The 26,632-nt window shown below is 31.9% G+C and overlaps 1 protein-coding gene and 1 long non-coding RNA gene across 7 annotated transcripts in view; one reads left to right on the top strand and one right to left on the bottom strand.

Annotated features, from left to right (window-relative positions):
- Positions 1 to 26,292, bottom strand: part of LOC126870031 (protein draper) — a 28,015-nt gene extending 1,723 nt beyond the window's left edge. Inside the window, exons 1-14 of one of the 6 annotated variants that reach the window (XM_050627379.1) lie at positions 26,128 to 26,292; positions 5,130 to 5,376; positions 4,500 to 4,626; positions 4,235 to 4,403; positions 3,655 to 3,901; positions 3,442 to 3,562; positions 3,225 to 3,362; positions 2,925 to 3,104; positions 2,506 to 2,833; positions 1,899 to 2,006; positions 1,473 to 1,637; positions 970 to 1,176; positions 412 to 567; positions 27 to 203 (exon numbers count right to left, since the gene is read on the bottom strand). In XM_050627379.1, the coding sequence (XP_050483336.1) occupies positions 27 to 203; positions 412 to 567; positions 970 to 1,176; positions 1,473 to 1,637; positions 1,899 to 2,006; positions 2,506 to 2,833; positions 2,925 to 3,104; positions 3,225 to 3,362; positions 3,442 to 3,562; positions 3,655 to 3,901; positions 4,235 to 4,403; positions 4,500 to 4,626; positions 5,130 to 5,221 (2,215 nt within the window). In that variant the 5' untranslated portion in view covers positions 5,222 to 5,376; positions 26,128 to 26,292. Of the gene's footprint in view, positions 1 to 26; positions 204 to 411; positions 568 to 969; positions 1,177 to 1,472; positions 1,638 to 1,898; positions 2,007 to 2,505; positions 2,834 to 2,924; positions 3,105 to 3,224; positions 3,363 to 3,441; positions 3,563 to 3,654; positions 3,902 to 4,234; positions 4,404 to 4,499; positions 4,627 to 5,129; positions 5,377 to 5,737; positions 5,909 to 10,118; positions 10,138 to 26,127 lie in introns of those variants that run through there. The other 5 variants (XM_050627381.1, XM_050627380.1, XM_050627382.1 and 2 more) reach the window with 5 other exon arrangements.
- On the top strand, positions 10,300 to 16,073 carry LOC126870135 (uncharacterized). Its single transcript, XR_007691118.1, has 2 exons — positions 10,300 to 15,758; positions 15,930 to 16,073. It is a non-coding gene; the product is annotated as an uncharacterized LOC126870135 (long non-coding RNA).
- Positions 26,293 to 26,632: the final 340 nt, after the last annotated feature.

The following is a 26,632-nucleotide window of genomic DNA, read 5'->3' as shown; positions in this document are numbered from 1 at the left end:
ATCTGTATAATTTTTTTTTTACGTACTCTCAGTACATTTGGTACCAGTCCAACCAGGTGCACAACGGCAATGACCATCATTAGATCTGCATTTTCCTCCGTGCTGACATGTACAATGTTGACTACAGTTCATGCCATATGTCCCGTCTGGACAGGGTGTTTGGCAGAATTCGCCTTGCCAACCAGGTCGACATTGACACACGCCTAAAATGGTATGCATGTAAAAGAAGCCATTAATTCGTTTCATATAACATCTAGTATGAACCCTACATTATGTACCTAATATAACTGATGATGCAATATCTTGCAAAATAGAGCTATTAGGACTAAAAAACTTATGAATTTGTAAATATTATTTTGTAATAAAATTCTAGATTCGAATAAATTGCGAAAGCGGTAAGTAAAATTTTACCTGTAACGTGATGACACTCGCCACCGTTTTTACAGCGGCAATGATTAGCACAATTTAATCCATAACGATTAGGTGGACAAGGATGCTCACATGTTAACCCTAAGTATCCAGGTCGGCAAACATATTCACCAGAGACATGATCACATGTCATGTTTCCTAAAAAATAAATTCTACGATTATTATTTCGAATAAATAGTTCTAGCTTTATTTATTAGTACCTTATTTTAGTTTGTGTGAAGAGTGTTACAGTAACAGTTAAATGAATTGACAACTTACCACTTTTATTGAAGTGTTTGAGTAAGGGTATACAAATAAAAATGACTATATTTTTCACATCAATGATCAAAGCATTAGTTTGTTGTTTTCGTGCTTATCATGAACATGCTGAAGTACTACTTGAATTAATAAATTTTTATATACATATGATACAATGCCATATAATCTAAAGTATAAAAATGTACTAGAAACTACAGACTACAAATGTTAACGATAGTTATTTTCTAGCAGAACTGCGAAAGCTTGATTTATTTCATCTTCACCTAAAATTGTTATTTTTACCTTGTATTTTTTCTGGACACTTTTCCTTGCAACGCACGCCATACCACCCTTCTTTACAGGGTTGAGAACAATCAATTCCTTCCCAACCTCTGGCACAAATGCAAGTGCCTGTTTCTGGATCACATGAACTATTGTTCATACACTCACATTGTGAATGACAGTCATCACCATAAAGGCCTTCTGGACACTTGGTTTCACAACGGATTCCTGTTTTATGTCATTAAAAATGAAAATTTTATCGAAGACCAAATCGCCATCAAACAACTAGTTTTCCAGTCTTTCTCAATAATTTCAATTTCTTTTCAAAAATTAAAATACGTGGTACATTAAACGAATGGACAGGAAACCTACTTAGTAGTTCAAAATTTCTGTTTTGTACATTATATGGTAGATATGAATAATGATGTAAGGAAAATATTAAAATGGTACCACAAGGAAAGGATAATTGTTGTAGTTTTTCAAATGTATGGCGATTGATCGACGAATTAAAAGAAGAAACAAACCTCGCCATTCTGGCTTACAGATGCAACGACCCGTGGCAGGATCACAGCCTAAACTATTTTCCTTGTGACAATCGCAGACCTGAGTACATCCCAGCCCGAAAAATCCTTTTTCACAATGATCTTGGCAAAATTCGCCGGTGAAGCCAGCTGCACACGTGCATGTGCCTGCAGGTGTTTAAAAAAGGTAACGTGTTTTGGTGCAAGTGCAACGAAATGAAAATGGAAACAAAGAATTAAGAAACGTGAGTCTCAAAATGTATGAAAATAAAATTACATAAGAATAAAAAAATATGGAAATACAATCATCGAGAAATAAAAGAAACCATCTAATCATGGATCTATACAAATTAATGCGTTTTTTGTTAATGATTTGAAGCATTAACTTTCTCTAGAACTAAAAGAAATCGTTGCAACCAGCCCCCTTACCATTTTGTGGATTGCAGGCAGCATTGTTAAAGCATTTGCATTTGTCCTCGCAGTCCTTGCCAAAAGACTTGTCGTCGCAGGGACGATCACACGAAACACCAACCCATCCTAGCAAAATGTAATAACAATACATGCAGGAACAAAATTGAATGTAACATAAGAAACAAGAAAACATTCTAAAGAAGACTTCTAAACTGAATAATTCTCACTAAATACGAATTACTTACCTTACTATTATTTTGATAAATTAATTACAAATAATAACTCTACAACTATATATTTAAAACAAAAATCCACAAATTTGCGAAAATGGCATACTATCAAAAACTACAGTTAGTAATTGTTCATGCAATTCATACGATCATACAATTAAAGAATGGATTAACTTGAAGCAAACAACATAAAATAAAGATACAAAAATACTAAATTATACAATTACAAAATGCTTATCATTTTAAAGATACTTCCTTCGATTGTTTTTTAATTACTCTCGCATGATTAAATGATAAATTACATCTTTTACTTTTGGTTAAGAATTATTCAATTTTTGTATATTAATTCGTATTAATTGATTAACTTTTGTGCTCGTAATAGTGTAACTTATTACCTGCTGTACAGTTGCATCGGCCATTCTCGGGTAAACAAGTGGCACCATTTTTGCAGATACACTTTTGTGCACAATTTTCGCCATAAGTGTTGTCAGGACATACTTCACTACAGTCCTCACCTCTGTATCCTGGCGCACAAATGCAAGTTCCATTTATGGGTGAACACTGCGCGTTGTTCTTGCAATTACAACGATTTTGACAGCCTTTCCCGTACATATAAAACGGACAAGGTCTGGTACAAGTATCGCCATCCCATCCTGGTTTACAAATACACTTTCCAGTCCACGGATGACACATTTCTGTATTGTCATTCTCACACTCGCAAACCTAGCAACGTTCATAAATATAGTATTTATTTTATAGTATTAAAAAGACATTGCAGAAAAGTGAATATCGCATTATCTATATTATTACATACTTTTGTACAGTTAGGTCCCCAGAATTCATTGTGACAAACACGCTTATTGCATTTTTCACCCATCCAACCGGGACTGCAAGTACAAGTTCCATCAATCGGTGAACAAATTGCACCATTTTCGCAGCTACAGTTGCTTGTACAATTTAAACCGAACGTTCCTCCGGTGCAAATTTTTAAACACTGTAAAAGATTTTTATCTTCAAAATTATTTGTTATTTGTATTTAACACATTAAGTAACATATATACTAAAATATCAATAATTAATAAGAATAATTAAGTATTTCTGAAAGAGTGGTCACCTTTTCATCATAATAACCGGGTTTACATTCACATTCTCCAGTGATATGATGGCATCCAGCACCATTGTAACAATCACACTCTTGAGAACAGTTTTTACCCCAGAAACCTTCCGGACACCGGTTCGCACAGACTGAACCCTATTTTAAAATAAAATCTATTTTAGATCACATGGACACGATTACAATAAAATCTCGTAAAATATCAATTAATATTTACAGTCCATCCAGGTGTACAATAACATTCGCCGGTTGTAGGATTGCAAGAACCACCATTCTGACACTTGCATTCTGATTTGCATTCATCGCCGTGTTTTCCCGGCGGACACAAATCGTCGCAACTAAAAAAGAATTATTAAAGCGATTTAAAAATTGTGTTCTAATATTTTACACTTCATTACATTTCAATAATAAAATAGATAGATCAACTAACAGGGGTCCTGTGTAACCAGGAGCACAATGGCACTCGCCAGAAATGTGGTGACAGCTTCCACCGTTTCTGCAACGGCACTCTTCACCACAATCTTGACCATATCGATCGGGAGGACATTCTTGGCTACAGTATTTACCGGTCCAGCCTCTGTTACACAAGCATTTGCCGTCGAATGGGTCACAAGTGGCTCCGTTCTGGCACATGCAATCCATTTCGCAAGACTTGCCCCATTTTCCAGATGGACACTCTGTTAAGTTACAAATATACTTGTATTTACTATGAGTAAGTAAAAGAAACAATTACTTAAATCTTTTTGATTTTGATTTTATTGACTGATTTTAAGAAAGTATCTTGAATCGTACTCAGTATTTAAAGTAACAAAAATAGAAATTGAATAGTCAAAAAAATGAGAATTTTTATTCTTTCACAAACAGTTCTATAACTAATTTCTAGGCAATGAAAACTGAATACTGCACCAAGAATAAAAGATAAGGTGAAAGTATTCTCTGAAGATGTCTGGTTTGAGTATTTCAATGATTTTAAGGAATATGTTAGATAAATAACAAAATCTAATGCTTACTATAATCGCATAACGGACCCCCATATCCTGACTCACACTTGCAGACGTCTGGTGCAATGCAAGTGCCATGAACACAGTCCTTGGAACAGATTGGAATGCAACGATTGTCATCATTGGTCTTTGTGTAGCCTTTGCAACACTCTTCTACTGGTCTCTGTTTTGTTATTTCCTAATCGAACAACGTTAAAACGTTAATTTTTCGAAAATTGTTAATTAGCTCTTAATTAATTAGTAACTTTTACATATTTAATACTATTCTATTCACCTGTTCCTTGAATATCGTCTTGAATACCACCCTATATTTGGAGCATCTTGGCGGAAAGCTTAAGCACCAAGTGTTCTCTCGTACAGTATAAGGTTTCTGCTCCGATATCCTCACTGTTATCGTATACCTAACATCAACCAAGTATTAAGAACAAGCACTGAGTCGTGAAAACAGAATAGGTAGCATCGGAAGGTTGACAATTAAAATAAAACTGATCTTCTAAATCTATTATAATTTTGCTCTTGAAAAACTTTATTTAATAGACTTCTCAATAAATTAAATTTTAATTTAGAAAAAAAATTTTTTATTTTAATTCAGTTGGAAAACTTAAAAAGATATGTAGGAATTTACTTTTACGGACTTTTACTAAAAGATCATGAACGATGATAATAATTATTGTTTTAATAAATTATGAAGGAAAACAAAGTATGTAGTGATTATTCTTTTATAGATATGGCCTTGAATTTTTATTAGAAATCCATTGTTTTGCTAAATATCTTCTCGAATAAAGACCACCATCTTCTGATAACGATTTGAGAAAATAAGTTAAGTAGATAATCGTTTATCATTTTATGTAATATCGTTAATCATTGCACTTTCATAAATCTTTAATAAATCTAATCCACTTACGTTTCTTGCCTGGTACATATGTTTGGCCCTTCCAAACCGTACACCGTTCCCAAAACTGTAATAGCAGCTAACAAATAGATGGATAGAGCCATCCTGACTTATGATTTTTGATATAATAAACAGTTATGTCTACAGATTCGCGCGTATATCACATTGCTTCAATATCCCCCAATGTTTTTGAGTATTATATTCCTTTCTTCCTTCAGACGATTTTCATGCATTCCAGATAGTCAACATGTTTTTGAGTCTGGAAATACAAACGTACTTTTAATAAAATACTTTTTTGACAAACATATTATTAATAACAAATTCTATTAAATACTGCTTTGTCAAATCATATGAAACAGAAGGAAACAAAAATAGTGAACGTAATGAAATTTTTGCCAGAAATACCGAGAGCAATAACGTTACAGCTGTCTGGTGTTAAACTAATCGATTGCGAACATTATTCATTCTTTGAAGAAGTGAAAAAGCATTGAAAATGACAAGAGATAAAAAATGGTTTTAAGACTCGTTTGTCACGTAAATATTCAGAGAAATTCTTCGTGACTTTAGACTCTGTACCGTGAGTTACAATATCGCAATTTATCCATTTTAATTCCACGTACCGGTCACGATTTGCGACAAATTGCATATTTATCAACTATGGAAATGACTCCGTAAAGGGATCTGTTCGTCGAATAAGAATCTTCTTCCGCTTTCTCCATTATAGGAGGATCCAAAGATCAATCGATAACGGAACTTATATTTCTGAGTGATTAAGATCCATGCAGGACTGTACGTGCCACTTCACCTAGAACCTGGTACTAAATTATGAGGCACTTAACGTGTTTGTCATCATCTATGTTTTACATAACACGGATCTCGAAAAATATATTTTGCACGAGTCTATAATTCAGTTGCAGTTGTTAATGCAATGTAAATAATAACAGTATCAGAGTAGTAAGATGCTCATTGCAGATTCATATCTCTTCTACGTGTACAGATATTATATTTAAAATGTTTTAAATGTGTGTATTATCTGCATTTTTTTTAAATCTTCTAAAAATGTATAAACATCCGTAATCTACTAATGATAGAAGAAATTTCTTTCATAACTCTCCATCGAATATTGAAAATACTACAAGAAATATCAATATGTATCTACATCGCCCGAAACTTGTATTTAAAGATCCCCAAAAGAGAAACTTTTATTTACGTTTTTTCGTGGAAACTTGCAGTTGTTAATGCAATGTAAATAATAACAGTATCAGAGTAGTAAGATGCTCATTGCAGATTCATATCTCTTCTACGTGTACAGATATTATATTTAAAATGTTTTAGATGTGTGTATTATCTGCATTTTTTTAAATCTTCTAAAAATGTATAAACATCCATAATCTACTAATGATAGAAGAAATTTCTTTCATAACTCTCCATCGAACACTGAAAATACTACAAGAAATATCAATATGTATCTACATCGCCCGAAACTTGTATTTAAAGATCCCCGAAAGAGAAACTCTTGTTTACGTTTTTTCGCGGAAACTTTCTAAAAATTGTCAAGTAGTACAATTATTGAGTACGACATGGATGCTGTTGAATGGACGACAAGCCCATTGTTCGTATTGCACGTTGAGTCACACGGAGCTTGGAAAAAATTGCGTACGGCCGCTTGAAGACTGATTACAACTTCCGTATTGTCGTCTTCGATTTGCCGAATAGAAAGTTTAACGCCAACCACGCTTACAGCAATAGCGTACACTCGGAAAAATAAAAATTATACAGTAGAGTATGAAATGTCTGTCATCTATTATTTGTCGACATTTACAGGATAGTAATACCCAACCACATAGAGGTAAATTCAGAGGCAAATAATTATACACTAAGGATATACTATAGAGGTATCATAAAACGCAGACGAAATTATTTTATTTAATAATAATTTTAACAAAAAGGTCAGCTCATATTTTATATTTCTGCTTTGGATGGGTCAAAGGAACAGGTTGTAGGAAACTATAAAGAACGCATGGGTCGAATCACGTACATCGTGGCAGGCTCTTTATCGAAGTCAAATAGCCTCGAATCGCTCCCGAAGGACAAGGTCTTTTATCCTCTTGGCTATTTGCATTCCACACACATCGATCGAATTTTACGTAGCATAAAAGGAATTACGCGAGTAAAGAAACAAGACACCGGATGTAGGAAGTAATTACGGGAGAAAATTTTCCTTATATTTCTTTGAAATGTGTTTCAACAATTGTTAAACCTAACTTTGTAATTTAATATTTTAGAAATAAATTCCGTTTGTGCCAATTGCGTTGTATTTCGTTGTGTGAATGCTGCAATTACTTTTATGATTATGAAAAAATGTAAATCGATTGAAATGTTACATTGAGGCAATTAGCGAGCAATTTAATAAATTAATTGTATAGCATATTTTATCGCATTGTATGTTGTAAAAAAAAAGTTAACTAATCGAATTTTATCACTTCAGCGCTAACATCAATTTTGATAAATTCAATCATCGCGAGACTAACGAAAACAAACTTTTATCTCACTCATGATAGTGACCATACTTATTATCATATCTGAGTCGCCGGATTCATCTACTATTTCCGATAGTACAAAACTGATTACGATGCGACAGTCTCTTGAAATATTTGTGACAGTAAAAAAGGATCGACTGAATGATAGACATGTAAAAATCTAAAATCCCAGTCAGAACTATATGAAGAAATTTTTTATGGCAAGTCAATGTTATTGTACTTTATACAATACACATTGAAATAGTTCTTTATCTCGACGTCTGGGCTTATTGTTTGTATATGGTTCTCCAATATTAATTACAGTCGCCTTCCATGGAGCCAAGATGAGAACAAGCAATTATTAAAGCTCTCTCTCTTTCTCTCTCTCATTAGTAATTAATATATTTGTATCATTTCTATTCTAAATACAGAACCTCTAAAAGAATGTAATATATGACTCTAAACAGATCTGCATATCTAACAAAAATTTACGTATGCTTCAATTCGAGAAACTAAGAGATGACGAATCGATAATATGTACTAAAAACAAAGTCACTTTATTTACTCTAATCTTTGACGCAATTGCTTACTTATGTACATAATTATGTACACAAATGATGAACATATCAAAGCAATACGAAAGTCTGTAAATATCTAGACTTATCTTTACACAACTGACTCAATAATTTGACCCTTTTAGTCGTTCGGATGTACTACACATAAACATGTGATAAATTTATAAGTATAACAATTTATATAATATCCACATCGATAAATTGTAAGGAATAATTATATATATATAATTAAGTAAAAAAATATATATATAAATCCACGTTCCCTGAAGGCAATCTTCTCGTTCGATTGACACTTTGTCACTTCCGGTCGCGAATCATTCGATCCACGGTTTATATGTGCTTACACATGAATCACAAACTCGGCAGTCACTGAAAAAACGTGAGCCCAACGTGACAGAAGTGATTCACAAAGATTTTGCTGAATGGCAACGAACGGTTTTTTATTCTACGTTGCCAGCAGCTGTACATTGATCGTTAATCGTAGCCGTTTTTATTAACGCGTTTATAATTTGCCTGGAAGATTAAATTTAAACAGTAGAATTCTTTTCGAGAAATTTTCAGGTGACTAAAATATTCGAAATATTTAATCGTTTGATTTTCATTGAATAGAACAACTATATTAATTATATTTTTTACGTTATTTGGCTCATTTTCGATCGAATCATATCGTGTATCCTTCTATTTTTAAAACATCTCTATTGTTTGAAAAAAAATGTGAAATAATCGTTATTGATTCGTGTGGTTTTGCGTTTCAATTTTATATACCACTATATCGTCAACATTATCAATATAGTTTCGTGTATTCCACTCATGATTTTCCGAGTGTTCCATTAACGTCACTCCAGCTAACCAACTCAATGGAAGCTATGGAATTCATTTAACAATAGTATGTCAGTTCTGAGATGCTTTACTATCTCGTACTAAAAATGTTACAATTCTAATGTTTTCTCAGGGAAGATACTTTTTCAAGCGAAATTTCTAAATATATACAGATTCCAATGATACAATCGATTACATGTGCGCCATAGTGATTACCATAGCTGAAATCACGTCACTTTCTATTTTTATCTTATGTTTTTCTTCTCTACTGTGTATGGTGTTGTATCACATCGATAATTGAATAATCAAGTATCAGTATATCTTTCTCTTACTCTCTCTGTCTTTTCACAATAGTATTTGATTTCTTTTGTTCATCAACCCCAGCTTGTATTTCCACTTTTATTTATACTTATATACTTTGCTTATACGTCGTCGGATATTATGTATTATCGAATACGTTTGTATATATGTTTATATGTGGTAAAGTATCTTTGACAATCTAATTTATGATATTAAAACTTCAGGGTTATCTTCTTATCTTAGTTATCGATTAAAACTTTATGATTGGAAGATTCTACATTTCTATGAATGTATAACATTTAATGATTTCATGTTCTGCTCATTAACCACATGTTTCAAACCCCTACATTGGAAACTATACTTAAAGGCGTTGTTCAAAGTGTTCCACAAATAATAAAAACAGCTCTGAAGTTCCTTGAAACGATCTTTTTTAAAAATATCAAATATTTCAGAATTATTGTTACATTACGAATTATTCTGTAAATTTTTCTGTATTATAACGATATAAACTCCTTACAATTAGTATAAAATTATTTTGTAAATGTATCAAAGATAATTCTATACTAAAAATACACTGTAAATTATTCCGTAATTTTAAGAATAATTCTACACTAAGAATTAGTTTGTAAGTTACTCCGTATTAAAAATTACTCTATGCTTGCAATTCAGTAAATTATTTCGTGCTTAAAATAATACCACGTACAAGTTATTACAAAGTAGATCCATTATATGTATATATTGAACGCAGATCCTACCTAACTATAGGAAGATGCAGCAATTCTACACACCTACGCCAATGGGAACGTTTCATAAGATCCAGTTAGAGGTAAGCGTGATGATCATCCAGAGCCAGACAAGTCTCTCGTACAACGTACATGTACTGCATCGTGTACATGTACACAAACGGAACAAGCCAACAGTGCTTACAGAGGCCACTCTAATGGTACAAGTCGAATAAAAACCAGACGAGCCGGTGTATACACACACGAATTAACGCGTAGATCGACTAACGGTGTAAAGCTCCATATATGTAGTAGGCTCGGCGATCAAGTGAGGTCACAAAACCGAGCATAAGGTTTACACGTTCGAAGGTCTGGTCAAACCAGTTGACGGAAACCTGAGAAGATAAAGATCCTCCAGTAAACAGAGTGTACATCAAGAATCCCTTAGCTTTAGTCCAGTTTCTATTGGAAACTGCATTTGCTATATAAATCGGAGATTGTAGCTGATATAATTAGATTGCAATTTTTAAGCAAATTCGTATTCTTGAGAACATAATTAAAAAAAGTTCATCTTGGTAGAAAATTGTTTTATCCTACCAGATATTACAGAAAATTGTTTTATCCTACCAATTATTACAGAAAACATCATGCTTTGGATATTTTATATATTTTTTGATGTTACGCATGCGCATTTTGTGTTATTTTGCGCTTTTAAATTTCTCACGCATAGAAACGATGCTACCTAACCTACAAAAATCCACAGTCTAGTTATAACTCAAATCAAAAGAGCTATGGTATAAGAATTCATATGTTTGTTTGAATGATTTTGGTTACGAAAAAAGGGAAACTGTCCTGTTTGGTCAATGAAAAGCGTGAGAAGGCAGTCAACTGTTAATTCGTATAAGGTTGAAAAAGTCAGACGCATAGATGGCAGGCAACCTTTTTCCTCGAGGGGAAGAAGTTGGGAGAGGAAAAGAGTCCAAATATTTCAGAAGCAGGTATGTTACGACTGAAAGAAAACGGGTCAGGTTTTCCTACGTTTCCGTTCACACGATGCAACGGTATCATGAGTGCATCAGGAATTATTACCGGGAATTAAATTGAGAATAATTTCTACGTAAGCACATTCACTAGTTCCAGGCTTCTGTTCGAGGAAGAGTACAATTTATCAGTAATTGAACATTTAATATGAATATACGATAAAGAAGAGTTTCCGGAGCCCTTCTGCGCAATTAGGTTAATATTATTTGTAGATTGTTTGCTAAAAAAGATGTATACTAAATACTACAAATTCTATAAAACTTTCTTTCATGGTAAGAACAAGAATCATTGAAAATGAAACGTAGTTAAACCTACAAAGCCCTGAGGCTGAAGTGAAATCGAAATAGCCATCATCCTTCAACTTTGGCTGCCAAACACAAGAATTCTTGCAGCGGAAAACAAGCCCGCATTTTTCATCGATTACTCTTTTTATGTATATCAAGTAGAAAATAACCTATCGTTTTTAACATGTGCAGACTCTTTGGCGCGTAGGCTGCCTATTCGTGTATCAAGTATATGAAATACGATAGTAGAAATAGCCGGTTGATGGAATTTATCCTCTCACTTATACTAGTCTCTCGGATACTGCCGACTTCTCTGTACATTTACAACTCGCCATTAAATTACATTTCATAGATACAACTTGTTCAATTTGTTCAAAATGCAGAACATATGATAAACAATATCCTAGCATTTTGTTCTATTGTAATTATAAAATTAAAGGGCGTGTGCGTACAAGATAGTAAAGATTCTGCTAGACGACAGCTTAGTTAAAACTTCATTAGCTTGCTTCGTTTTTCTTCTTTTCGATTCTACTACTATTACAATTTTTATAGAACCATTTTCCACGCAACATAACTTGCATGTGCTTCTATATTCATCAAACGACCAATTACAATCACAATTGCACAGAAACAATTTTATAAATCAATTTTTTAAACAACGAAGAGGTTCTTTTCAGACTCATTGCTATTCAGATTTTTATAGAACCATTTTCACCAAAGCAAAGGCAGGTTCCATGTAATTCGTGTATTCATTGAATGTCCATACACGTTCGAAACACGTCAAGGATGGGCGCAATGAACGCTTGCGAACGTATATTATGCACGAACGTAGATACCACCGGAAGAATCAATTCAACGCCTTCTCTACGGCACATTTATTTATGCAGTAAAACAGAACAGGTCGTTTAAGTATCTTAATTGATCGCCGGAACCTGACATGCACGTCGTGCACCTGTAGAAACGTAGTGCATACCGAAGCTTCGATCGAAAGGGCCGATTGAAAGAATGCGACGAGCGTTCATCGTACACCTGAATGAATGCTTGTACGTACGCATGTGTGAACGATACATTGAGCAAGCTCTTACATTCCAAACTTTTCCATTGCCAGATCCTAGAAGCTATCGTTCTGTAGTATGCACCGATAAGTAATCTACCCAATATCTCTGTTATCTTCTGAAAAATAGATTCGAAACCGTGTAGTAGGTTCGGAATTGGAAAATTGGTAATTTTGAAAATTCCGATACTCGAAAGTAACTAAAAGTTGAAAAATTGGAAATTGGAAGGCTTAAAAATGGGAAGATTCCGATATTCGAAAGCTTCAAAGTTGAAAAATTGGAAATTAGAAGGCTTAAAAATGGGAAGATTACAAACTTTGAAAATTCAGAGACATGCACGCTTCAAAACTCGGAAACTGGACATTTTGGAATTACGTGAATCTGAACCCTCCAAAATTCGAAGTCGGAAATTTCGAAAATTGGAAATCCGACAATTTTAAAGCTATAAGAGTACGAACATTTTAAATGCGAAGGATTCTACAGATTTTTGTTTAATAATATAACAAATGAAACGTGTTTCGCAGTAAGTAATGCAAGTTTCAGCAAGTTGTAAATTATACTTAAATTAAACTTGAATCGGTATTTGTTTTACGTACAACAGTAATCAGTATATATCTCGCAAAGGTATTCATACATGGAACTTATCCTGGTCACGTATTCGATCACTCACGTACACGATATCCTTTGTAAAACAATAAGTTTAACTTTTATGCCTGGTTACATTTCAATGTAATAAAGATCTTGAATCTCAATGTATTATTGTACGTCGATATCTTTGAATGATCAATAGATTTTTCTAAATACAGTTTTAATATGATTTAAATGTTCCAAATACCGATGTATGGAAATGATTCGTTGGAAGTTACGGTAATGTCATTTTGCTAGAAACAGATACGAGTCAGACGTGACTCGTCTATTTGCGTAATCAATTAATTAATCAGTCAGCCCGAAGCAAGGTCAGGAGATGAATTATTTAATAAAGAACATTTTTGCCCATACGCTGTTTCTCAACGTGATGATGGGAAACTGTTATAAAAGTTCCGCATTTTTATATGTGAAAGTGTTAATTTAAGATTGATAGGATATTGTATAGAAATATTTATTCGTTTCTGGGCCAACGTTTCACTTTCTTTTAATTACTTGCTAAGTGGATACAGAAATAGTAATTTATATAAGATTGAAATAAATATGCAAGAAAAATTGAACGTTGGAAAATTGAGAATTTAAAGGCTCAAGAATTGAAAAGTTAGAAACTTAATGGTCTTTAGAATTGACAAAAGTAGAAATTTTTTTAACAGTTATAACTCAGAATATTTGGATTTAGATTAAGGTACATAGTTTAGCAAATCAGGCACTCTAGAAATCAGTGTTTCCTTACTTAAGTAGCCCATCACTTAAACTGTCTAGAAACGCGAGTCTTTTAATTACTCCAGCCTGTTAATACGATCTTGTAAATCTTTTTAAGGGAATCTTGGTATTAACGAAGTCTGAGAAAACTTTTGCTTCGAGGAACAGCGAGGAACTTACTGACACGATATTATTCATTGTATCCGCGGGAACATAGCTGAAGATTGTATAATTCTCAGTAGTGAATGGAGAGACTTTGCAGTTTACGAGTAAGTTGGTCACCGAGTGATGGTTACATTCTTCACGTCAATTACGTCGTATTTATAATTAACTTGCGCGACAGCTAATCCAATTACTGTTATCAAATTATTTAATTCAAAACTTTATGTAAATCTTTTGTAACATTGAGCTACTAAACCAGACCTTAATATTGCATAAAGAAAGTCCGTATTTTTTAATATATTAGAGAGAAAGGGAATAATTAATTGTGATTCTTTAAATTATGACATAGATTTCTTTTTTATGCCTATTTAAGTAGAGCGTAATTAATTTAAGAAATATTAATATATTAGCGAAATAAATAATTGTAACTAATTTCTTATAATCGATTACTAGTAGTTAATTTCTCTAATATCATAGCGTGCAAAGATTATCAGTATAATTTTATCTTTTATCATAAGCATTATCCTTTGATAATAATTCTCATATCTGATACATTTTCCACATTATCTTTAAGCAACTAAAATTTCTTTATACCTTTATACAATGCAATAAAATATGTTACGGTGTACTTAACAACGACTTGGTTGGTAACTGGCGGTACAAACGGAAAGGGGGTGATTCTACGCGAAAAAAGAAGTCGAAAATATAGAATAAAAATTTTTCGTTCGAGGCCTTGTTTTCGAGAAAATCGACTTTGAATGTTCGCTCGGTACGCGTGCACTTTATCGCGTCTCGTTATAACGGATCTCACTGTAGATCGTTGTCTCGATGGAAAAATTAAAAAAAAAATTTTTATTCTATATTTTCGACTTCTTTTTTCGCGTAGAATCACCCCCTTTCCGCTTGTACCACCAATTACCAACCACCCTGTGTATATATTTTATTATATGAAAAAGTAAGTCCCTCTTTCCTGTTAGAAAAGGGAAAAAGAGAATGTCAAACAATCACCAAAGGATAAATAATTTCTTTTAAATTGTTAAAACATACTTTTCGTAACTTGGACTTCCAAATAAAATCCAAAGAAAAGGACCAACCAGCAGAAGATAATTGAATATCATTTACCAGGAACGTCGTCGCGTCCGCCGACGCGTCCCACGATCGAACGTACAAATAATCCCATTAAACTATGAAAACGAGCACGGCCTGTACAGAAACGGGACCCGTAACGAGTCTAACAGTACAGGCAAACTGCGGGCAGAACGCGTGAAAAAGAGGGTTCGACCCTTCTACCATAAAAGGGAGTTAATTCGTTTATAGGGCGGACAAAAAAAAGCGAAAAGAAAGAGAAAAGGGAATAAAAAAGAAACGAAAGAAGAGTTTCAGGGTCGTAACGACTGGTATATACGTGTAAGTACGAATTGTGAGTCACAGGATGTGTTGCGAGCCCCAGATAAAACGCGTCAGAGTTATCATTTGTCTACGCGGGATGTGCATCATCGAGCGTCGTATAAACGCGATTGTTTCTTCTAATGATCACAGTTTTAAAACAAAAGACGAAACCACAAATGGACGAAACGCTTAGTTCTGTCTTCATCGAAAACTTAATTGTTTCTGTGAAGTAGTTTGCATGTTGTCATCGTGGCTTGATGATTATGGAGTAGATTTGATATACAGAGTACGTTACGCAATTGGGCCGAGTCATATCTCGAAGTTGATAAAAGATAGAAAAAAAAAAAACTGTAGGAGAAAAAGTTGAATGGTATGATAATCATGTGACGATGGACCGGAAAGATGCAATTAGTTTCCATCTTTTTAATGTAAGTTTTTGTTAACCATCCAATGTATTTTTTGCAATTAAAATTCATTTCCTCGATTTTGAATATCTGTTGAGTACACGTGTACTAGCTCTAACAATTTAGACTTCAAACTTCTGTTTATGTTTGATTAAATCAAAATGTATTTTATAATATATTTTGTAATTATTTTAGAACAAGAAGTAATCATGTTTCGTGTTTTTGCAAGAATTAGAAAATTCGAATAACACACTACGAACACTGTATAATAAATTTTCTCTAAATTTTCGTTTAGTTGTGATGCATTATAGAATAAATAAAGTTAGGGATCAAACTACACTAAGATTTATTATGTTATTTAGTAAGTCTTATCTTATTGTATCTATTGACTAAATGTCAGTTGCATATCAAATGGGTAACTTGTACTTTATATAAGATACAGAGAAAGTGGTGATTTGTAAATTATCAGCATTTATTCAGTTCCTAGAAGGAGTGCAAGGCTTTCTACAAACAAACAAATTAATCGTAAATAAATAAGTGACTAAAGAAATAAATACTTACATTACTGATTAAAAAGGAGTAAATATCGACGATCTTTTACTTTAGATATATATATATGTGTGTGTGTAGATTATAATCGAAATAAAAATATTCATATAATGTTATCTTCTAATGAGTAACAAATAGATGAGAATTACATCTAAAAAAATTATTATTATACGTACGTATGTGGAAAAATTAGAAAAAATATGTATGCATTTCTTCGATCAATGAACTTTGAATTTTTACACCACAGGATCCTTAATCTAATCACGGTTGTCCGTGTCTGTGGGTGAGATATAACCAAAATATCGTAGCACGCTGCTTATAACTGAGGTCTACTACAAATAAAAATAAAGATTAGATAACTGCTACATTCATTGTTAATGTTTCCCGACAGAATTATTTTCAATTCAATTTCCTCTATCGATTATTCCATAAACGCTTTTATGTATCTCATTCACCGATAACATTAATCGTATAAGATACAGAGTATAGATGAAAATTCCACAGAATTAAGTAAGCTAACAAAAGTCTAACATAAACTAATTTATATTTTCTATACGGTTGTCTATCCAACGATACCATCTAAGTTACTTTTTTAATTTACATAAACATTCACAATCTAACGATGGAAATAGTGACTAAAAACAATTGATAACAGTAATAATATATTAGTACAACTGTGATAAACTATAATCTAATAAAAGATATAACAAAAGTGAAAAAGAAGTTAACTATAATTAATAATAGTAACCAGTGATATTTGTATAATACTATATACAATATTTTCTTTTTCCTTGTCTTTCTTTTTATTCGAATTACATAGAAGTAAACATTTGATAGAGTTTGGCAACTGAAAACGAGGAAGTCAGCTCTCGACGCTGCTCATTAGAGGACAGGAAATGCTTCATAAAAATCGAGCCGCACAACATTCTGGCTAGTCACGAATTTACGACACGTTAACAGACAGATTTGTAGAACGTTTTATCAACGCGTACATAGGCTCAGGAAAATATTAGAACACTTGTAGACTCCATTTACGAATACATCATAAGTGTTATATAATAAAATTTCAAAATGTTTCATATAACACATAATATACGAACATAAAACTTCCCTATGGTAAGTTTCCAAATACTTAGACTGCGATTATTTGCTCAAATTCATACTTTTATAAAGAAGCTTTTTAGAATTTATGATATTAATGAATATATTAGATTAATTATATTAGACTAGATTAATAAATATAGTACTAAGCATTTAGAAAGCAATTAGGGGGAAAAGAAGAAATTTATGTAAAGGAATAGGATCTAAGCAGTCATTTGTTTCACCTACCAAACATTATAATAAATGCTAAATATGCATAAGAACCCGCGATCTATTAGTCAGAGAAGAAATTCTTCTTCGCCAAAGACGTAAAAACGTTACACAAAGTGTCTTCCAAATTCCAATCTCACTTTCAAACAATAGAGTACCGTAGTCTTCAAAAAAAGACTAGCGATAAGTCAAGAGATTGCCGCTTAAACTTCCACTTACGGACTATTTTATAATTTTACATTGCCACGAGGGTCAGAAGTTCTGCATGACATCAGCGTGTCATAGTACTGCGACAGGCAACGTTTACGAACCTGCTACTTTTCGCGTGCACGTAATTCGTTCGCCGATTATCTAACAAAGGAACGACACTATCGAAATGGAGAAAAAATGATAGACCTGCCCTGTCCAGTTGTATAGTCAGTGTGAGCTTTCACTTCTATCTACCTCACCGTGGTCCGATTATGTAAGAAAAATCGTGCAGCTCACTTGGTGATTATCCGGTGTGCGAGTTTTGATTTCCATTTCAAATGGGCATGCACCTCGAATACGTTTTTAAATGATAGTGATATGGTAGTAAGGTTTTTAAAGGATAGTAAGTTAATAAAACTCTTGTATTTTCTTTCCTCAATTGCTTATGAGAGTTTCAAGTGTAGATTTTTATATCTATCGCAGCTATTAATCGTGTTTTGAAAGCGGAAAAGAATAGTGAAGATTATAAACTCTGCATTGTTCAATGATGAACCCATTGTGAGATGCAGACTTTGGATGTAGATTCTTCTGCTAATTGAATAGGAGGCTCCAAAGGATTAGAATATTAGGATTCTGTAGAAATGTGTTTTAATTTTGCGTAATGCATTCTGCAGAATGCAAATTAAGATAAAGTAACGTAATCCAAATTGAAGATTGTCTACGAGCCAATGACACCTATTAGAAATTAATAAAAGTGAAAATAACTTGGTTGCATTAGGATATATTTTTAAATAAATGCAATGCGATACGTAGAAGATAGTAGGAGGAAGAACTGTTTTGAATGCCTGCTATAAATGCCCATTAGTATATCAAAACTATTTCTGATAATATTATCACCAGAGAACAAAATGAATGTAATACCATCCATAAAAGAAATTCTAATTGGTAAATTTATCTATATTCCCATCCTCATTAGTAAATTAATGAGAAAACCATTAATCATCCAGATAATTGTTAACTTTAACTTTTCCTTCCATCTCAATTAATTAATTTCCATAAAAAAATTAATTAATGTATCCAACGAAAGCAAAATAAACAGGAGAAAACATTTTTTTTTTTTTCAATTTGTATATTGGATTTGATAATAGCAAGAACAAGTTACTGGTGCAAGATTATTTTAATTATTCCTCCATTTTCTTACTCAATATCCGATACAATTTATTTTTTTTCATACTGCTACAGCAAAAATCCTTGACCACCGAGCGCTACGACTGTGTGAGTTTTATGGAGCATATCAATTGCGGCAACAGCCAGCCGCAGTTCTGTATCGATTCATTCACTATATCTTTGCAGTTCACGCGACTACTAACTCACGAGAAATGCTGCATCTTGCCAAAGAAAACGATCTTGTCCTTGTTTATGCGAATTCTTGCAGCGAAGAAAACGATCGAATGTTCTCCGTTTAGATGTACAGCGTTAATTAGAAAAATTTGTTTACTAAAGATCTTATCACAAACATAATTCGCTAAAAAAGTTATGAAATAACTTTTAAATTGCTAAAGCTTTTTTCATTAAATGATATTTCTTATCTCGTTAAAAAATGTCACGAACATTTTGTATATCTTTTTACAAGAATAAGAAAAATTTGCCGTGAAAAGTACGAAATAATTTTTAACTTGCCAAAAGTTTTTCGTCAATAATTTTTTCCATTTTATTAACAAATATTATAAATGTATTTTGTGCTGTTACATTGTAAATGGAGTTTAACGACAGATTATTTAAAGAATGAGTTTATTGGAATTGGAGAGAGGTTGAGAATTTATTTAAGGAATGAAGAACAAAGAATGTCATAGAGGATTTTTATTAAGCGTTATGCTTGAAGAACACAGAGGAACCTTGTATTGCACGAACTTAGAAATGTTTTCGCTGGAGCTATACCGTGTATATGGAACGCAAAATGTTCGCTACGCGACCCAGATATTTGCTTTGCGCATAGGACGAACATATGTTTAATAATAACCATTGATTAACCCTGGATAAAAAGTGTTTGTGACTAGTAGTAGCGTGCTATATCTGCATATATTTTGATGTTGAAAACGATTTATAATACAAAACCTACCATTTTAACTTACCTAAATTTTAAGCCTGAAAACGTAAAATCTAAAATTTAAAAACTGGGACATAACAATTATAGGTTTTAAGTCCTAAAATCTGAAACCTAGGACCTGAAATCTGATATGTGAAAAGCAAAATGTAGAACAGAGAATCTAGAACATAGAACTTTTAAAAGCTACGGCTTATTTAGAACTTCAAGCTTGGAAACTACAATTTACAAATAATAAAGAAATCTAGTTGTTTGCTTTGTAAGGCAGAGGAGATGAATCTTAAAAAGTGGAATCTATGATTTAAAAATCGTAAATTTTGAAACCTAAAGGTAAAATTAAAGATTTGGAACCTAATATTCAGGATATAGGGTGGAAACAGTGAAATGTGGAACCGAAAAGGTAGAATCTAGAACTAAGGCTTTAAAATCTAAGGGCTAGAATAAAAAATTTAAAAGCTGAGATCTGGAACTCTTACTCTGAAAGGAACTTAAAACGTGAAAATCTAAGGGCTAGAAAACATCTCAGAACCAAAGTTCCTAACGACTTGGATCCTAAAAATGAAAATTTAAAAACTTGAGGCTCTAAATTTAACTTACATATTACTATAATAAGAGCAACCAGCTTAATAATTTTTACTACAGAAACGAGGTAAATCGTCATAGTAAAAGATTCAAAGAAGAATATTTACGCACTTGCTAAACCACAAACCCAAGTTACTAATTACACTTCAATCATCACGAAAGCCACCAAAGCCGATAGCCATATTATATCTATATATTAATTTCCACTAACCACGGTACACGCAATTATCTGTTACAATACATTCCATCAAGTTTTATGAATCCGCGATTTATATAACTACTGCCACGTAATTTTGACCACATTCTCGTAACTTCGATCTTTATAAATCATCACAAACCTTCATAAATCTTCGAAACAAACATTCATCAATAATCTTCTGTACTTTCATCTGCGAAATACTTATTAAAGGACCAATGAAGTTCCACAACAAGTTTGAACGACAGGAACGCTGATCTTCCAATAAAATACGACCGGAAGTAGACGAAACCACAAGAGGAACAATCACAAAAAGAATCGAACTGAGACTTTGGTATTCCATCAAAATCGTCGCGTCCGTCTGTCCTCGGACCTTTTATTCTTTCTCATGCATTCTTTTATCGATGAACGAGGAGAGTCACCTTTGCTTTTGCGATTATCCTCGAACAATGACCACAACGATGTGTCTCTGAACAGAAACTCATTGTTCGAGGAACCGTACTATAAGAAGGCTCGAACGTGAAGAACGGGACAAAGAGGCGAAATTGTTTATGACTCAAGGAGGATTAATATGCAAAAAGGACGAGGAAGAGAAAGATATAGTTCTGATAAATTGATGCGTATGTTTCTATCAGATTGGATTAATAGATTTATTGTTGGAATACTATTATGAAGAAAATAGTATTCTTTTCCTTTGGTATGAGATAGTTTAATCAAATGATTTTACTTTCCACGATCCCTTTTTTCCTTTTTAAATTTGATTCATTCAAGGGGTAATCCTAAAGTTCCAAAATTATTTTTATTACTAATTAATTTTGTAAACAACGTTCTAACTGCATAATTTAATAATATAGAACAATTTCATGAAGCATCATCCTTGCAAATTATAAACGAAGTAGAAAAAAATCAATATAAATATCTATAAGTAAAAATACTTATATAAATGTATTTGATAAATTAATTAATAGTATAATAAATTCCGTCATGATTTTAGAAGTGTAAAAATATTTTTTTAATAAATAATAATTAATAAAAAATGTATTCATAAAAGCAATGACGATGTAACTTTAAATCAGATAAATTACAGACGAACATGCCTTACACAGAAAAAAAGGGTGTGAGAGAATATCTTGTGTGATATAATAACAGATATTTTTACATATCTTTCATGAAAAGATAAGAAAATGGTTAACCAAATTGACTTTTGATTAAGACATAGTATGTATTAATCACTTTATCTATTAACAATATTATCTGCATAATCATAATTATGATTATTAATCTAATTAATGCGTTTTAATTAATAAATTTCATTGATTGAAGTAACCTTTTGTTAGCAGAAGGCTTTGTGACCTTCTTTGGCCTTCAATAACCTTCATTACCTTTCATCAAACTCGTCTCAACTACCATTGCTACAATAAGAAACGCAAAACTTACAATCTAATTAAAATAAAATAAAATGGAAGTAACTTTGAGATTTCTATTAATTATTTCTATTAATTTAACTCGGAACAAGAAATAATTTTTATCGTATTATATTTCGATATTGTTTATACCAAACAATAAAAGTTATTCACTTCGCAAATCATATATTTAATTTTTTTATTTTTGTAGAATAATAGTCATTTCGCTTTTTTTCTTTTGTGCTTCTTTTCTTAAGATAAAAAAAATCGAGTCTTTGTATTAACTACTAACGATATTTATAATTACTCGATTTTTGAAGGATGTTAGTGATCATTTTCTAAACAAAGGGATCGGTCGATAAACAAATTATCCGAATTAATCTTGATTTCGTTGAAAATATTTAAAAATAGAATTTTTCTCTATACTCGAGTTTTATGTCTTCTGTTTCATTTATTTTACATTGTGATCTCATTTGCTAAATTATCGGAACATGATACTACACGGTCTACGCTGAATCAGTTAAACCCAATTAGTATCTTCAGAATATAAAATTTCCTGTTACTTTAAATTTCAAGCGCAGTCAAGAAAATCTAGTATGCGTTTATCAAATACGCCATATCGTATCTGGTACTGCAATAAATTTTGCAACTAACAGAAAGCGAGTCACGAGTAAAGGAATTAACGATCCGACAAATTAAATTATCCGCTAGATGAAATTAATTGATTCTCCGTTTAATCATCTATCGCTCATCTTAAATTGCATTTAGAATTTTCTAATTTCTATCAAATAGAAACATATTGAAGGAAAATTCGTTTAACCTAAAACAAATTGAAAGTATGTAATATGTACTAAACAAAGAATTGATTCTTAATGCTCTAAAACAAAACAAATCTAATATAACTTATCTTTTACATCTCTATCTACTTTCAGTAACGGCCTAACCTAACCGTAGAAACATATATATATGCATATCTCTCAATACGTTCTATAGCATTCTTCCATTCACGCAAGACTTAACAAGTTTCACAAAATTCCTCCGCGATCATTAGTGCAACAGGTTGCAAAGAAATCGATGCAAGCCAGTAGAATCAAATTACACATTTAGAACGCTGATGCTGATTACAAATATTTGACGAAGGCTATACATATACTGAAAATGTTGATTCCAATTAATTGCATAACTCCTCAACATTGTTTCGTTCTTTACTCTTTTTTTTTCTTTCGATCATTCTCCATATAATTGTATTTTCTCTATCATCAAAAAATCTCTTAATTTTCAGGAAACTATGAGAAAATTTCAATTGAAATTTTCAATTTCATGTTAAAGATTTTCCTAAAGCATTAAAAGTCTCTTTGTCGGGGCAAAGGTGAAGTTAGGACAAAATATGTTGGCACAACAAAACGTTATTTGAATCAGTAAGATTTATATTAATAATGACATATAAATAATTTTCATAAAAATTATATCTTTTAATGAAATAATATTATAGCTTTGAAACACTATACTATGTATGTACTCTATTTCTGTCACAGGAAATTTTCCAATTATAAATTAGCTAATTTAATTTATTAAGATGCTTTCGTGCGTTCCTCCTATATGTGTTGCTATAATCCCCATACTATATTCTGTTCGACTTTTCTAAACTATATTAAACAATGAAACACATGTGTCGATAATTTTGGAGCAACCTATACAAGAGTATGTTATCGCGACCGGTCCTTATTGTACGCACGTAAGCAACCACCAATAAGAAAGCTGCTTTCATTGCACGATGCTCTCAACTAAAGCCATACGGACAAAATGTTTCTTCTCTCTTCACGTTTCCTGTCATCAAGGCTCGCACCATTTTCCGGAAATGAAGTCTTTCGCTTTCTCTTGATACTACAGTAATACGTATACTACCCCAATTAATTTCTGGGCCTATCAATTCAAAAGACAGTAACAGTAATATATGTTATTGTTATGTTATGGTCCCCTCCATTTAAAAATATAATGGTCTATTTAAAGTGCTATATATATAATATATACATACATTTATTACATTTACATACACGTATTTGACTACATGAAAGATAATAAAAGTAAAATTATATTGTATGTATATGTATATGTTAAATATATAATTTATGAATAGCATACAAAAAAACAATTAGTACACTAAATTGCATCTTATTAAAATAAATGTTACATATAGTTAAATAAATTGTTCAACCATTAATTAAGATCCTTTGTAATCTTAATTCCAAGAATTTGCGTACAATTCATGTGCCGAATATGGTCATATACTAAACCATATTCTATATGTCAAGAACATTCTCATATATGTATGTCTTATATAATTAATACTATGCTTTGCTAATAACGAAAGAATTGTTCTTTCTCCGAGAAACAGAATGCTCCTGTTGCAATGTATTTTAACTCTACCAAATATAGTACTTTACCATAAATAAACTAATGATCTATATTTGGAAATCAAAAGCTAGAAAAGACGCTATGAGAAATGTCATGCCATCTGGTAATAAATATACTAAGCACTATTAATGATATAATCTTTTCCTATACTTCTTTTATATTTTGTGACGTAACAATGTCATAGGATATTTATTTACTTCATATGAGAAAATGTTTACAATGTATTTTTCACAATGTATTTCCAATTACATATTTTCAAGAGCAATACCTTACCTTTGACTCATTGAAAATATACAGCAAAATTCTGCTGTGCAGGTTTTAATATAAAAAACCCCAGAGTTAAAGATGACTTAACGCGAACGCATGTTTACCAGAATATGATGCCAAAAGAATGTGCAATATCCTAAATTCGAAATTTCGAAATATATTTGATTATAATCGCTCAATTACGATCGATTGATGTAAATGTTTTTGAACCTTTGCCACCTTTTATTATAATGTCGTTCTGCTAATGAATATGTCTAACTAATCAATGTATCAATGACGTGTATCAATAAAACGTTCGATACAAGTCGTTATCGACAGATTGAATCATAATTCAAATACATATTAAAGACATATAGCATCGAAGCTGCCATTAACACTTTCATGGGAATTATTTTTCCCACCAATTAACATTACGCTTATGCAATGTGAAGATATATTCCTGTTTCTGGAGCGTGTTGCTATATACATACATATACATGTATAATCGTGGAGAACAAAACAATTAAATTTTATTATATGTTAACAGCACCCACTATCCTTAATTTTAATATTTATTGCAATACATAACATAAACAAAAATTAATTCATTTTACTAAAATAAACTTTTTTCGTTTCATCTTAACATAAGGAGGTCAAATATAAAGTCGAGCGTGGAAAGACAGTAGAAATATATAGCTTTTTCTGTCTTCCTGCAAATATTTAAAAATTTCAAAACTACATCCGTGAAAAAGTTAAATATAGACCACAAAATACTAATTCCAAGATGACCGTCAATTTATCAAAAGTTATACATTTCAGCGCCTCATCTGCTCTCTTTTCACATTTCATTTCATGTTTGACCTGCTTATGTTGAGATGAAGCAACGAAAGAGAATAAGTAAAACCTGTTGATCCAATATTCCAAATTTAGCCGAATTTGACAACAGAGAAATTTTGTCAAATATCTCAACAAACATTATTTTTTGTTTATCTTAAATATTATCAGAGAAGAGAATAACAGAGAAAAATATAATGTTCCATTTGACAATAAAATCAGATTATGAGTTCATTTCGACAAATACAGTTACATCACGATACTACAAGATTTACTTCGTTAATAATAACTGTATTAATCGTTCGATATAGAGCTCACATTATTTCTATGCAATATATTAACAATCTTTATGACGGTGACTAAATGATTGAGAATTGATTAAATTAAGCAATATCATCTACTTTAAAAAATTACATTATGATCAATGCAAAGAACAGTTTTCATGAAAACGTTGTATATACGATGCTATCACGATAACGCACAGCATCCCTTTAAAATGTTTAATTATAATCGGAAAGATAAGCTGTAATAAGATAAATGTTTTTAATTTGCGTTTTTACTTACTCTGATATGGTTTTTGTGTAGCTTGATAGTATACAGCCATGAACACAAAAAATGCAACAGAAAAAAACGTACTAACTAGCACAGCGACTATCACGCGATGTATATACCTCACTCTTCAGCTTTCGACTAAACTAAGCTACTTGCCAATTGTGCCTTGTGCTGCATTCTTGTGCATCGACCAAACTACATACATCTATGCATTCAAATAGTGGTACAGTTAAACTGGCGACCTCTACAGCAATAATAAGCTCATAACGGTAAAAATGATTAATCGATAAAACAGAAATTCCAAAATTTCATTTATCTAAGTGAAATTTGTAAAAAAATTTCTTGTTAAAATACAATTTTAGTCATTTTATAAAACAGATATAACCTTACTCTTTATATTTTGTAAATAATGTGTATTTTTTTCATATGAAAATGTAGAATTTAATATTCATAATATTCATAATGTTGTTTCGCATATTTTAAGCAACGAATAATCAAACACTTTTTCTGTTTTATT

The sequence above is a fragment of the Bombus huntii genome, chromosome 10, assembly GCF_024542735.1.
Source record: "Bombus huntii isolate Logan2020A chromosome 10, iyBomHunt1.1, whole genome shotgun sequence".
NCBI lineage: Eukaryota > Metazoa > Arthropoda > Insecta > Hymenoptera > Apidae > Bombus > Bombus huntii.
The sequence above is the reverse complement of the archived record's forward strand: the minus strand, read 5'-3'. Positions and strand labels throughout refer to the sequence as shown.